This window comes from Botryllus schlosseri, chromosome 2 (genome assembly GCF_051294905.1).
Source record: "Botryllus schlosseri isolate E-star chromosome 2, Bs_hap1, whole genome shotgun sequence".
NCBI lineage: Eukaryota > Metazoa > Chordata > Ascidiacea > Stolidobranchia > Styelidae > Botryllus > Botryllus schlosseri.
In genome coordinates, this window is record NC_137237.1 from 19,830,531 (window position 1) to 19,846,590 (window position 16,060).

At 39.0% G+C, this 16,060-nt stretch overlaps 1 protein-coding gene across 1 annotated transcript; it reads left to right on the top strand.

Moving 5' to 3' along the window:
* Positions 1-2,408: 2,408 nt before the first annotated feature.
* On the top strand, positions 2,409-15,896 carry LOC145434061 (uncharacterized). Its single transcript, XM_080311344.1, has 7 exons — positions 2,409-2,648; positions 5,930-6,101; positions 6,171-6,308; positions 7,516-7,628; positions 7,694-7,730; positions 8,921-9,025; positions 12,919-15,896. The coding sequence occupies exons 1-7, from the start codon at positions 2,463-2,465 to the stop codon at positions 13,521-13,523; spliced, it is 1,356 nt and encodes a 451-aa protein (XP_080167470.1). The 5' UTR covers positions 2,409-2,462; the 3' UTR covers positions 13,524-15,896.
* Positions 15,897-16,060: the final 164 nt, after the last annotated feature.

Sequence of the window (16,060 nt, forward strand, 5' to 3'; positions counted from 1 at the left end):
GTCCGGCATATTTGATAGAGCGATGATCTTTTCGGTCGATCATATGATATTTGGACGACGTGGACGCGCGTGTGTTGTACTTGTGCGCTTTTGATTCCGAGGTAAAGAAGTCATTGAAATATTCGGGGCAACGACCGCAGTGAAACTGATACATAAACTTGGCGATTTCTAGTTTCCGCATATCTTCTATGTGTTTAAAATAGTTTGAGAAAAACTGCGTTAGAACGTCCACATTGCAGATTTCGAATCATTTATTTCCACTTTAGAACCTGGTTGTCAAAGCTATACAGGAGGACGAATTTCCAAAAAGGAGGACATTTAGGAGTCCTCGGAGAAAATTTTCGATTTCCCGAAAAAGGAGGACGTGTGGTAACCCTATTATCGAAACAGTTTTACTTGTGTAAATCAAGCAAAATCAGTCTCATCCACTTTTGTATATACCAAATTCTAAAAAATGAAATGTTTTGCTTCAAAAACTGTTGGAAGTGGGATTATAGCAAGTCCCAAAACATTATCCACTTTTACCATGTAATAGGGCCGATCAAGGCTTTTCCTACGATTGGAATACTTATGTGTATATCGATCAAAGTGAAAATTCATCAGCATTACGGCAGTTTTTTGCATTTTGATATCAAATATAGATTCACAATCTCGATACTATTCCATAATAGCTATTCGTCATTATGGCGTCGCTATTTTTGAATAAACCTCCCAAAGAGGGCTCATATTTAGAAATAGGCCTACTGCATAACTCATACTCATAATATGATGGAGAACTAAATTATAAAACTCCTGTAGAGCAGTGAGAGAAAGAGGAGATATATTCTTTTTCGCCTGCACCATCAAAGATGCTTTGGCGACGGAGTTGCGATACGGCCGTGAGGTCATCTAGTCTGCGACCCCGTTTTTTTTTTTTTTTTTCTTTTCCTCCACGCTATCCGTGATTGCTGAGTGCGTAGCAGGATAGCTGCGGATACCAATTTTCAAGTCTTTGATATGACCCGGCCGAGGATCGAACCCACGACCTACTGCTCAAGAAGCCGGGCGCATCACCATTACAATATCTCTCTCGGTGGTTCTGAAACTTTGTTAGACACGACTCCATTAATGATAGTGAAAAATTTCGTGCCCCCATTATCGTCATATCACAATATGCAACCAGAATGCTAGTAATCTCAACAGGTAGTTTGATGGCATGGAAGAGGTTATGACTTGATGAGAGAGTTCTCAAATATGAAATTAGGACTATACACAGAGCAATAACTACGCAGCGCGAAAATAATTTTAAGTTGACCGCAGCTTCGCGCCCCCTTCAGATGCTTACACGCCCCCAAGGGGGTGCTCCCCCAGTTTGAGAACCACTGCTATAGAGGATTTGTAAAATGTGCAGCAAGGAATGACTTGTTATGGTTCATTTGTTATGTTATATCAGTCATCAAAATCGAGGCATTGATTATTTCAGTTTAATTTTCTAGCAACTGAATATTTGAATATGACTATGGAATGAAATATAATCATTGATTTTTTTCCTCTTACTACCTCTACAATCCATTTCTATGGAATCAGGATGACATCGATGGCATAATCCGTTGACACAATGCTGTTCGTTGATATGCGCCACTTCCTCGTAACGAACGAACTGAGCAGATGCGAAATGTAACCTCGTTTATTGTAAGGGGGAAAACCCGGCTTTGGGAGAATCATGTCGTCGTTGGTGGTTGGGTAAGGTCGAGAGTGAGTGTCCGAGTGAGTACCCTACCTATATAGTTCCCGTTTTCTCCATTATACCGCCGAGATGCGAAACTTTGAAAAGGAAGTTACAATTGTTCTTTTATCGATCGACTACGTAATTCCGGAGAACATTGTCAGTTGGCAAGTTGGGCTTACTGTCATTTTTGTAAAGTATGTTACGTTACGATTATGAGTTCTCAAACAAGCATGATTGCGTGCATGCATGGTGTAACAAGTTTCATATGTATAAAATTAGCGCTAAATATTTCAGCCTACTGTTATTCAGCCTGAAAACTGATCTCGTTATTCCCTCAATTCAACCAGACAGTCTGGTCCTTGGAAATTGAAAATAAAGTTAATAAAAAAGTATTATTTATAACTTTGCATATCAACCCTTTATATTGAATCTATTTTAGTCAATTCTATATTAAAGTTCTGTACCTCCAAGAGTCTTTTCATACACTTATATATGATCGAGAATTCGCCAACTTCTTGATAATCCACGTTTGTTTGTGAAGGCAAAGTATGTGTGGTGCATCTATAATAACCCAAAGTTAAGGTTGAATTACAATGAACCATATTCTATCCAAATTGCTTTCAAGTGAGGATAATTTACAAGATGATCCGAGTAAAATGATTATTCGATAGTCACTGTACCTTGTAAAAGTTCATAATTATTATCATTTTCTTATTCCTTATTTTCTTAGAAATTATAGTCAGAATTGCAAATCATGGCAAGCCGCGATGATATGTATAAAGTTACACTCAAGTCATGGCTTTACGAAAGAATTAATGAGAATGTAAGGGAGGAAAGGTACAAAGGCCTGAAATGGATTGATGAAGATAATCTGATCTTCCAACTGCCGTGGGTTACTGAAAATGATCCACATTGGAGGGATTATTACAAACTTTTTCATGTATGTATACCAGTTTCTTCATACATATTATATATATATATATATTCAGTTGTTTCCCAAAAACTATTAGCGTTTGTGTATCATGTGTGCATGTATAGGTTTAGGCCTGTGTATAGCAGTTGTGGGCAGCTTCTCCAATCTGCCGACCTTCTATTGAATAATGTCACCAAGACTCAATCCTTTGTGAAACAGTAAACACAGATAGCGTTACTTTGTCCTAGTCCTAGAATGAAGACTAGCCGCTGCTCCGCTAAATTCTTCCAGATCTGGCGTTTGGGCCATATGTAGCTTATGTTACCCTAGCTATATATAATACAAGCAAGACGGTATATTATTTTTTATCTTGCATCAAGATTAGGTTGTTTATTGGAAATATAGTAATCAACCACTATTTAACTATCATTTCGTAGCAATCTTAAGAGTCATTATTTCAGTACAACACTTTCATTCGCTTACTGCCGACAATCACGGTAGATATCATTCCTGATCCTGACTATTTTAATTGATCTCAGACGTTCATTGTACGGTATAGCTAATTTTTCAGTATGTCGCAATGCCTAATTTTGTGAGATCAGCAATCAATCGCACTTGATAGCAATCCCCCAGCATCGCCAAGGGACGCGGTAGGGAAATGTATGTTGGGTTACTTGGTAGCCTGTGAAATTATTGATACCGGTGGTAGACTTACGGTATACTTAACTCAGCGTAGCAATTAAATGTAGCAATCCCCGCATAAAGTCCTTGTCCTGACATCTTTACGCATTTAATACGATTGTGCCTCTTTCAAATATATTTCGTCAGAGATAGCAGTGGGTATGCATGGTCTCATACTGAGATCAGAGAGGCACAAATTTAAAATATAAACTTAACCAGGGGTCGGCAATCTTTTGTATGCAGCGTGTCAAAATATGAACAGCTGGCATGGCAAGTATTTTGACTTTTGTCATATTTATCATATCAAGCAGAAAATCCCACCATTTTTTGTTAAGCTACCATAAAACTCATAAGAAAAAGTTGAAATAATAAACCGAGTTTTCGAATTTGAGAATATCTTACTGGCATTATGGTATTTCTTACCGAAATTCGGAGCATCAGCAAAATGCTGTCAGTACACATAAGTAAACATATATGTAGGAAGTATCTTGGTGTGTTCTTCAATGGTAATAACCAATAACCTATACTGGTACGAAATTATTAAGATGGTACAGAACAGATACGTTACAACTCGGTGTCCCAGTGTGCAGCAGAACGCAACTGAACGCAGAATCCATATAACGCAGAGCGAATGTTTGTAGTTGTATAATTGACTCCAGAAGATTGCGTTTACAATTCGCTGCGTGTTCTTCTTTTGACGGACCGGCGTAACCACGCCGTATGGCCTTGTTGGCTGACGTACCACGAAGCCTGTCTATGGCACACGTATTCGATGGATCACACTGACGAATATGTTTTGTTTCTGTCTCCACGACTTGTAACTTTATTGAATCACGCACGGCAATGCCACGGACTTTTGAATCAGCGAATAATCATGAATGAAATGAATGTCTACGTGGTATTACATGCGTATATAAATTATAGCCACGAGAGAATATATGCACAAAACATCCTACGATATATTTCTCATATCTTTATTCACGCGAATCACAAAGGTCTTATCGGGTTTTCACTTCAGGGAATTAAGTAAGTTCCACAACACTCCCTATTGCTCAAATCTTAAAATGGCGTTAACAATATATTTCGTTAAAAGTTCCCCCTTCGTACCAAAAGAACTTGGTGTAAAAAAAACGAATATATTGTTCAAAATGTTACACCTAGGGTCATAACTAATCATAGGGACTGGAGACAGGAAATGATTTTATATACAGGGGTAAAGTAACTAATAAAACGAAATACCATCATAACATAGTATTCGGCTGATCTTGAAATGACTCGAAGTAACATCATTCTGTTCGTGCGGACTACTGAAATACAGATCAACATCATTAGGCGTTCGTAAAGCAACAAATATCACTTGATACCTCAAAACAATACATACACGATATCACGGCAACATTGAAATATACATATAATTCAGCATTCAGAAAACCGATAATATCACTCGCACGCCAACTAATCAGCAAGATACTGTTATGGGTATAAAAAGGCCTAAATTTCACTTGCAATCATTTTATCCTGAATTGATATGAAACTTCCTAATTCATATCACGTAGCATTTAACATTGGTATATACCAACAGAACGAGAGTGTGCCCTATTTATTGTATTATATGCAAAGCAAGGTTTGCAAATATCATGCACTACCGCGGTGCATATTTTTCTCAATGATATACTCAATATAAGGGTATCGTTGTAGGGCAGAGGCCTAATATCTCTTCATAAGGCTTGCAATATATCATCATTCATCACACATACATATCAAGCTATTCAGCTATGGCACGAAGTTCTTCGGCAACTGCCGCGATCGAGAGCGCGACATGATCGGGGAATTACCTTTTTTATTCGTGTCGCAAAGCCAGTGTGCAGCAGGCTATATGCTACTTGGGATTTTCCAAATAACTTTCGACCCTGGCTCCAGTCATAGCAGGATGTCTCAGTTGCCATATTCTTAACTCAACTTCAATGTACTTGATAGGCTGCTATACCTTTGCCATACCGGTAGTGTTAATCGGTGTAGTATGACAATCGTGAGCTGTTATGGATGACGATTAGAAATAACAAACATTACAAACAATTACTAGGGGAGTTGAAATAAGTCCTGTGGATCTGCTGAACACCTCTTCAATATTTTTCAAGGGTTTTGTTGTTGATATAGGGGGAAATCACGAATGCTCAGCATGACTAAATAATAGTGTAGACCAGTGGTTCTCAAACTTTTTTCGTCACGTTCCCCTTGATGATAGTGAAATATTTTGTGCCCCCTTAGCGTCATATCAAAAAATATTAGAAAGAGCAACAAGAATGTTTGCATTTTGCAATCCCATCGCATTGTTTGGTGGCATGGAAGGTGTTATGGCTGTTGAGACACTTCTCAGTCTAGTTTTAAGCAACATTGACTAGTTTGATTGGCTATAGCTGTAATTCAGTGGTGGTAAACCCCTTGCAAATTCAGTCACTTTAGTTAGTACTTTGCTTTTCATAAGATTGTTGCAGTTCCTCCACGTGTCTTTCTGAACTGAGATCATTGTTTTAATCTCTAAAGCGTCGTCAGTGGCCAATTCGGATAAAGACTTTTGTTCTGTACCCTGTTGTTTGTCATTGTGTTTGTCAATGCTTATATTACAGGACTGGGCGAGGAGAGATGGCGGAGAGTCTACAGACAGTCAAAAGGCAAAAAGAAATTTCCGGTCCGCGTTAAATCATTCAAAGCATTTTCGCAATTTGAGAGACAAAGGTGAAAATCTACAAACCGGGAGTTACAAAGTCTACAAGTTTCTCACACAAGATGAGATAGCAAGTACGTAGAAAACGTCGGTCTAAATTAATTCATCTGCAGACCCATTTCATACCTTGTCTCAAATTCAAGGAGAGAAGCGAGAGAAGCGAAACATTTCAGAGGACAACTCTTCGAGCCCAATGACATTATCACCCGATAGTCAAGGCTTTCAGCAATATACTGATTTTGGAAAGGGTATCGCAATGGTCCAATCTGATGCAACAAACGGTAAGCTTTCAAGTTGTGTTTCCTGTAATATTGAATTCACGGTATGAGTGTGCATGAAAATTCGACGCAATCGATAGAGCACATCTTATAATGGAATGCAATCCAGGCTTTGTGATCGTAATAGAATGTGCAATATGCATGGTTGATCATTTTAAGGTGAAATCTTGTGATGCTCCATATTATAAAAACTGATTAAAACCAACTTTTAATGCCATTTATTATGCTACTCGGTATGTATTAGTCTTTATGATTAGTAATGGCGATAAGAGGGGAATTCCTAGATTTTCAGGACTTTTTACATGATTGACATGCATGAGTTATGAAAGATAGCATTCAGTATATGTTTATGTGACGCTAGACATTGGCAGATTTTTTGAGAGACAGTCACTTCTGGACTTTTTTTTATATTCGTAAGGTCTTAATTTCAAATCTACTCCGTCACTAAATTCTTCGTTAGAGCCGTGCATATCAATTATACGGTGCGCAACCGCATCCAGCCCTCTGGACGATTTTATCTGGCCCACAATGCAACTCGGAGTAACAGAGCAAATCGCTAGTATTAGCCAGCTCATCTTTATCACATGATAGGATACTGCAAGTAAATAATCACGCCACCAAATGTCGAACGTGTTCTTCAGTGTACACCACCGGCACCAAATTCCGTTCAGTGTTCATACCAACAGCAATATGTTTTTGCATGATGGTAGTAAGTAACTGTTGTATGATATTTTAACACTATACCGTAGTTATTTTTATGCTCCAATTTTGTGATATCACAGTTGAACGGTGTCAGCTAAGGAATGTCTACATTCGGGCACTGGTTTTCAAACTTTTTTAGACACGCCGCCCTTTACGATACCGGTACTGAAAAATTTCGCTCCCCCCTTATCGTGATATTACAGAATGCAACCAGAATGCTAGCAATCCCAAAGGATGGTTTGATGGCATGGTAGGTTATGACTGCTGATGAGAGAATTCTAAAATATGAAATTCGGACTATACACACAGCAATAACTTGGAATTGGAGGTAAATCGCGCCGAGTGTGAAAATTTTTTTCAATTGACCGCCGCTTCATGTCCCCCTTCAGATGCTTTCACCCCCTCCCCAGTTTGGGAACCGCTGCTTTAGGGGATCTCAAACATCAGGCCGGCTATGTCACCTGAATAGAATATTGGTGTCATTTTTAAGGATTACACTTCCATTCAGGCATGCAACTTCAAAATGTGCCAATGCTCCCTGGACAATATGAACGGGCATTCCAAAACAATTTGAATGCGACACAGCCCTACTGTGATGAAAATCAAGACCGTCCAATACATGTGAGTTTGTGCTCCCGCAACTACAGTGAATGCAAGTGATAACTATTGGTTTCTTGCATTTCCAGACAACTATTGCAAGTGAATATACAATCTCTCATGCTGGTAAGTGGGTCTTGCTACAGACATCTAATTACATCTACTGAGGCAGATGTAAATTTAAAATAAAAACTCATATCCGGGGTCATGACATTGGTGTTAAACTATCTTGGAAATACATCATACTGCCTCTACAGAACTGGTTGGCAACCGGGGATCCACAAACCCCTAAGGCGTCATTGAGTCTACAGACACTTCAAAGAATATTCATTGAATTGCTTATAGCTGTTAAGCAACAGCTTATGAGTGCCAAATTGATGTAGGGTTGTGAATTGTTTGCATATTAGCTTGAGCCGAAAGGGTGATTATGTTATTTTTCGATGTTCCTTCCTCGGATTTATTTTTTTTGATACCAAATGTGAGGTTGCATTTTAATCTTTTTCTGTCATGAAAATCAAGCACAAGATACTGAGGGCAATTGACATTGACGTTGCTGTGGTCCTGTGGAGTCACATTTTGGGAAGATTAAGTTGATTAACTAAATGGAACATTTTCTTTCGGCGATAGCTTGGCCATGGTTAACTTTGAAACAATGTGAAAAACATGAACATGGCCAAGATATGGCCGAAAAATATGAAACTTTTACAAAAACATGATTTTCTATAAATTTGGAAGCGACTTTGGTTCCACCGCAATGGTTCCGTGTTCCGTTGCGAAAAAGACAACAATTCCATTTCTGGCAAGTTTGTAACAATGTTAATTTTAAAAACGTACCTGTATTCAGTTGAAGTTGTTAGATAATTTTCAATATTATATAACTAAAAATGCCTTTACGATTTCAAATAATTATTACCACTACAGTGCAATTTTGCAAGATACCGCCTATTGCAAACCGTATTGGATATTACAAAAAAAGTTAACATAAAATAGAAACCGTAGTAATGACAGTATTTAGTTCAGAGCCAATCCAATATTACAATATCGAATCCAACTTCAAGCCACAATCGATCCTAGACCTGAAGACAGTTAGACATCAGCTCCAAATCAACAGAAAGGCCGTAATGAAAGCCAATCGTATTAAGTTTGACTGTTGACTTAAGTCTTGTCATAAAGTTAAGATTCCTCTGTATATTCACTGCATATACTTTTACATTCTACAAGCTATCTTCTAAATGTAGTGTAGCTTTTCAGTGCCGTTATTTTGCAACAAGCTTATACATGTAAGTTCATCTGACAGGTTGTGTTTTTTTTTTCAGGGGTCTGTGAACAGGAAATTCACAATTCAAGCATAGGACAGTTTTCTATGGATAGCGACATTGCGTTATCGATAACCAGAAATATCTTGGCTCCATATGATCTCGGTATGTAATCGACATGGTATGAATTGCTATACCGTACTGTACTACTGTTTTCGCAACTTCGTGAGTCTTCCAAGGTTGTCACACAGGCAGCTATAAATGGATTTTTTTTGGGAAGAATGTCTTGAATAGCACCCTACCAGTATCTGACTTTTTTCATAACTATTTTTATGGGTACAGCTTACCAGATGCCAGGGTATTGACCACATTGTTTACTACTGGCCATAACTAATGTTGTCATATATTTTGTAGATCAACTAGTAGCCACCGTGTTTTCTTGTTTTTGCTGCTGTATTTATGACATCATTACATTTATCCAAACATAGCATGGAAAATGGTTAGAATGAGCTTTGAGAATATAGTTCTCTGACTCACTGTAGCTTATTGGCATGAATACATCTGGGGAACTCCCAAACCTGAATGTAAACTTGTCATGATCGGAAACCAAGGTAAATGGTTTTGATGCAAATCGTACAGGTTGGAATTTGGAAATAAGGCATATAAAATGGGTGACAGATGTATATTGTGAGAAGCTGTGTATTCTGCGATCATGATAATGTCTCTGACATTGAAAGTGGGGTGGAATGTAGAGTGTGTTTAGATGTCCATTACTTTTCGTTGCTTCAATTGACATGGATATAATGATAATATTGTGAATGACTTTAAAGTTTCAAATGCGTAATGAGCAATCACGATGATTTTGATATGAGTCCGACTATATCTCTAAAATTCATTCATTGGTTCGTTTAATTCGTTCATTGGAGTACGTTTCATCATCCCCAAACAAGTTAATATTTTCGACTCAATGCAATGATGGAAACGACTTATTGTGTGCTATTAATCGAACAGCAACCTACAACAGCATTCAAGCTATTAAAGTCTGCTAATAAAAGTGGCATGCTCACCATGAAAGCAAAGGAGCAGTCATACAATATGCAGACCCCATAAGCAATTTAATGCTTATTTACATCTGTGTAGTGGCTTTCCAAGATCAGTATCCCGTAAATAGAATCTTGCCAACAATACAAGATGACAGGATAGCATTCTTTTGTAACCTTTATTGAAACTTATTTTTTGCTGGCAGACATAGCCTCTGGGTCATCTTAAACTGGTGAAATCGAGAATAAATTCTTGCTATTGCTACGCTTGCCAAAATCATTCTAATATTGCCTAGGTATTTTGTCTGATTAAAATAGAAACTAGTCACAGGGTGCTCACATCACATGTTCTATGACTTGCTTTGCCACTGGTAGTGCGATGTGACTGATTTGCTTTCAAGAGGAACTAGCATTGCTTTGAATACATCGGAACTTGTCATGCTTTTTCAGGTATGTTAAGTGTTCGTGCCAACAATGATATTTTGTTTAATGGTAGAGGCCTAACTATTTTGTGGTATTTTAACATATGCGTATATTTTGAATGGTGTCGTGGATGCGGCTTGTTAATTTGGAAGTAGTTTTACACCATGAGTAATTCACATTCTTTTGAGTGCGTAGATAGATCGGACATTCATTAAATTCGTCTCACCAGGAAAACTTGAAAATTTCAAATAGCAATCGGTATGAACAGAGAAGGGACGATACTACCGGACACGTATATATCCCAATTTCAGACTCTCCCAGATGCACAGTTTCCTTCTTCTCATTGTTCTTATTTCATTAATATATTAAGCATAACATACGGACTGAATACTGCTTCATCATCATTACAAGTGTTCTCTTGTTACCAGATACTTCTTATCCAGAGATATCTGATGTCCACTGAACTAGATTATCAGTATCATTTCATTACCAACGCACCATACTACAAGAATATCTATGCTGTCAATAGAAAGGAAATAGTAGCCTATTGGTTAAGGCAATCAATCAAACTTCCACCTTCGCCAGCAAATACGATAAAATGTTTGGAACACACCTGTAATTTAATAATGATTGTAACAGGGATATCTAGAACTGGAACTGAGTTCCAAATATTCCTGGATTGTATTGTTACGTAGATCCATATTGATTACTTCTCAACTGAGATTGGTCTAAAATACTTGAGAGAGCAGTTTATACAGTGTACACCCACTGACCCACACATATATACATTGCGTAGTGAGATTATTATGAATATGCTCATTTCTGATATAGCTGAAAGTATAATCGTTTTGTACTTGATAAAACTGAACTGAATCATCTACCTCACTGTAAGAAATGTTTCGCACAAAGCTTCAATGAAATTGGTTTATGAATTTCTATACTGCATGTAGTCTCTTATTCATGTATCGTACAAAATTTAGAGCAGTAGTCATTTGTTATCAGATAAGCCGTATCTGATAATAGGCTGTTGTTTTATTGCCCATCCATATATTTATTTTTGTGCTAGCATTAGAAAGTTAAATGTAATTCATGTCCTTGGATTTGCCCATACTGATAATTTTCTGGTTGGATGACACTCCAACAGTTTAGGTGTGGAATTGGTCAAGGCTGCAACCGCGGGGGAAATTCAATATCATCAACTGTTGAAACTTACTATCAATCTGACGCTAAATTCTTCACTCGTGTGCACTAACGTTTCTCGATAGGTCATATCCTAAAGTTGGTATATGCAGTTATTTTGGTCGCAATGCTTCCCGTAACCTACGTATCCTCCTGGAGTAAGCTCGTCGTTGCGGTACCATAGTGACATCTCAACATCGATGATGTCGACTCCAATTTCCATAACGGTAGAAACTTCCTTGTGGTACCAGAGCTTCCACGGTTACGCAACACACTATTCAGCATTGCATTTGTTAGCTAAAATCGGTGAGGCGCAAGAGCTTGAAATGTATGTTGCAATGACGAATAGACGGATGTATAATAAATCACATACTGTCAAAGTTATATAGCAATCAATATCGATAGCAGTACATAGTTCGATTTGTGCACCTGATATAATCCATATATAGTAATGTATTAGATGTGTAGTTAGTGTGGTGGGTGTTTGTAACTCAGAGAATACTTAGGTTTCTCAAAAGCCTTGCAGATTGGAGTAGGGATCCCCAGGTTATTAAAGGTTACGAGCCACTGCAGTAGGCATAAGTGCAACTCCCAAGTGGCCGAACATGTTGCTGTTGATGTACACTTCATTTTGTTCATCAGTAGGCCTAATCTATAGCACTGGTAATTTGTCAGATGTGCAATGTTGTAGAATTTTGTTTCTGTGACTCAAAAAATATCGGAGGTTCGCCGAAGGCTTGCAGATTAGCATAAGCATAACCACTAGGGCTGTACAAAAATAACTTTTTTTTCCCGATTCAAGCCGGTCACCTCTCAAATCGTCAGGTTGCAGTAGAAAACCTTGCTCACCAAATTTCACTCGATTCCAACCAGTAAAGGCCTCCGCAGATCCAATTAAAAATTTTAATTTATTATGGAAAATTAAAAAAAAAATTTCCAAATTTTTCTGCCAACCCCATGAAATTGTTGAGCTGTCTTCAAAGACGTTGCAAAACAAATTTGAGTCAATTCCGACCAGTAGAAGCGGGGTTATGTGAGTTTTTCGATGATATTTCTCGGATTATCCTTGATCGGTGGATAATCCGCGATTTATCAACGAAAAACTCACATAACTCCGCTTCTACTGGTCGGAATTGACTCAAATTTGTTTTGCAACGTCTTTGAAGACAGCTCAACAATTTCATGGGGTTGGCAGAAAAATTTGGAAAATTTTTTTTTTAATTTTCCATAATAAATTAAAATTTTTAATTGGATCTGCGGAGGCCTTTACTGGTTGGAATTGAGTGAAATTTGGTGAGCAAGGTTTTCTACTGCAACCTGACGATTTAAGAGGTGACCGGCTTGAATCGGGGAAAAAAAGTTATTTTTGAACAGCCTTAATAACCAGTGACCTAAATCAAATGTTTTTGCGCCTAGGTAAGTTTCAGATCACCGTGGAATACAATGGCAAGACTATGAACGTGCAGGAAATCGACATCAGAGACGACGCCGAATGCAGAATTCTTTACGACGAGACCATCGCGTATCAACAACCACCACCTAGTATCAACCACGTATACCTGCCGCCGGTGGATGCCCACAACGAACCGGGCCTGCACAAGATTCTAGAAAACATGAAAAGGGGAATACGCGTAACGTGCGACACCAGACGCATGCAGATCAACATCAGACGCGACTGCCTGGCTCACGCCTACTACTTCACCGTACAAGGCCCGTCGCCCGGCAGCTTACAGGCTATGAGGCGAAAACAAGAGTGCTCCGTGTTCTCGTTTGAGGTTCTAGCAAACTCGCTCTGCGAGGAACAGCTCGTGGAAGGCAGGCCTCTGCAAGCTTTAACCAGCAATATCGAGATAGTGGTCGGCGTGCAGCCGAAAGCGGATCAGTTCGGAAAGTCGGTGAAGGGCGTGAAGATAACCCTGCACTCTCTCGCAGTGGTGAAGATGCACAGCACGCCGCTGCAGTCGCACGAGGTGCTGATCAGCACACCCACGAACAGCGTGGAGCCGATGAGCTGCGAGTGATTGGTGCGACGCGCTGTGTCGCCGGCGTCGTTTGTGAGCTTGACACTTTTATTCGAATTCCCCGCGCTGCAACTTTTGTTTGCTTTGGTTACGATACCTATCGCTGCGCGCTGTCGTGTGCGGCCGGGTGTGTCGCGCTCGTCTCGAGAATTGTCGAGGAACTATTGCTCGAACTCACTGCGTGCAGATGTTAACCTTTGGCTATCTGCTCAGGAATGTCGTGGTTATGACATCGAACATTCAAATATGTATCTCTCTTTTGGCCAGAAGAAAAATAATGCCAGCTTCACGACATGAAAAATAGTTTCCTGCTTCTTGGCTATGATGCTACTGATCGATCAATCCATTAATACTTTACAGAAATGTCGTTTCCATGAATGTGTGTATGTGCTAATTCGAAAGTGGCACATTATTTCGTTATTCGAAAACAATGACTCTCCCTACACGGCTCGAATCGTTCTGCCCAACCCTAGTCGTGAAATGGGCGTTCTCTGCCGTGGGAGTCTGCCGTTCTGAAACCTTGGGACGCATCGACGAAAATGTCCACGGACATGACCATAAGCTCGCAATTTAAGCCGAGATTTTGCTTCAGCCCAGAATATTGATTCAGCTATTAGCTTTGGTGGTTTCCTACTCGCTTTATAATTCCAATAGTGTTTGCCAATCAAGGTGAGAACAATCCTTATAATATATTTCTCCTGCGGGCGTAGCCCAGGGGCTCAAACTGCGTTCTTGCTCAATCGGTATTTGTGATTTTGTACATTGTGATGCCACATAACCACGCTCGGATGTTGCAAATTTTTATCGTCTTAAATGTTTTTTCATGCTATGACACGACACCATCGTTTTCTTAAGCCGATCCAGTCACTATGCGGTACGCACAGGTATTTTCGTCAGATGATCTTCGATGTCCAGCTCTGTTTTGCAAATGTTACTTTTACATCTTCTGACTCTGAAATATTTCCGACGCATATAACTTTATCAGGACGTGTTCAGGTATTATTATTCTGTATTCAAGCGTTTGATCGGACAATCCTCTTGCAGTGCACGACTACCTCAGACTCTGAACAAACTCAGGCGCCAGTTTTGTGACTGTAGAGAGCGTTATGTTTAGCCCTTGGTACGGGCGGATCATATTTATTTTGTTCGTAGCACGACCGACTTTCATACTCCGCCTTATGCATTTTATATCTGTCGAACTCAACTATGTAGAAGTCGGATATTCGCCTTTGAACTTTGCATTCTGCATAATTTTCGGTTTGAGCTCGTTAAAAATAATATGAATGCCGCCATCGTTTTATGCGTGGGTCACGTGAATATTTGACTGCGTAAAATGATGTTTCCTGTCGTTGACTGTCCTTCAGGGTAGAACTATACGCAACTCTCGTGCACATATTTGTAAACTAGGGCTGTCTAAAAAAAAGACTTTTTCTTCAGATTTCACTGGCTACTTGATAGAATTGTTAGGTTGGCTAAAAAAACGCTGCACGCCAACTTTTGCTCCATTCCAGCCAGTAGAAGCGAGATTCGTTGGGTAGAAAGTTTTGAATTTATCTTTAAAAACAAAAAAATAAAATTTCAAAGTTTTTCTGCCGACCCCATAAAATTGTTGGGCTGTCAGTAGAGATGATGCACACCAAATGTGGCTCAATTCCAACCACTAGAAGCGAAGTTATTGCAGTAGAAAAATTTTGATTTGAATAAAATAGTATTTACGGTGACTAACTCTTTGATTATTTATGATAAAATCATGGAATCAGAAATTTTTCTACTGCAATAACTTCGCTTCTAGTCGTTGGAATTGAGCCATATTCGGTGTGCATCATCTCTACTGACAGCCCAACAATTTTATGGGGTCGGCAGAAAAATTTTGAAATTTTATTTTTTTGTTTTTTTAATGATAAATCCAAAATATTCTACTGCAAGAATCTCGCTTCTACTGGTTGGAATAGAGCGAAAGTTGGTGTGCAGCGTTTTTTTAAACCAACCTATCAATTTTATCAAGTAGCCAGTGAAATCTGAAGGAAAAGTTTTTTTTGAACAGCCCTATTGTAAACACATCCTTCAGATCAATTTCCCCATGTCCTTTCTCAATGATTTCCCCATTTCACTTCGCGTGTAATCAGAGCTGCATGTTTATCTTATTACCTTAAGGAAGTTCACTCAATTTTCTGCTACTCTACAGGATTACATGAACTGTTGCGTTGCCTTTAACCTCAGCGGCATCATATTCAGTCATAACATGCCCGTCACGAATTCACACAAATTGAAGTGTCGAGATTCGTGTGGTTGCCATACGCTCAGCGGTGGTAGAATATATTGTGACGGTGATTCATATTAGATGTTAGTGAAAAAGTATTTTATTTGGATGAATTTCGTCGTGTTCAATTCTTTTCCGCCGTCGAAGTTTGAAAAGGGTTGTATATGATTGTTTTGCGTCAGGTGATTAGCCTATATACCGGAAATGGTTAAGGTCTTCTGAAGGAGATTCTCAGCCTACCTCGAGTTGCTGAAATTTGAAGATAGTGAATCGGGCG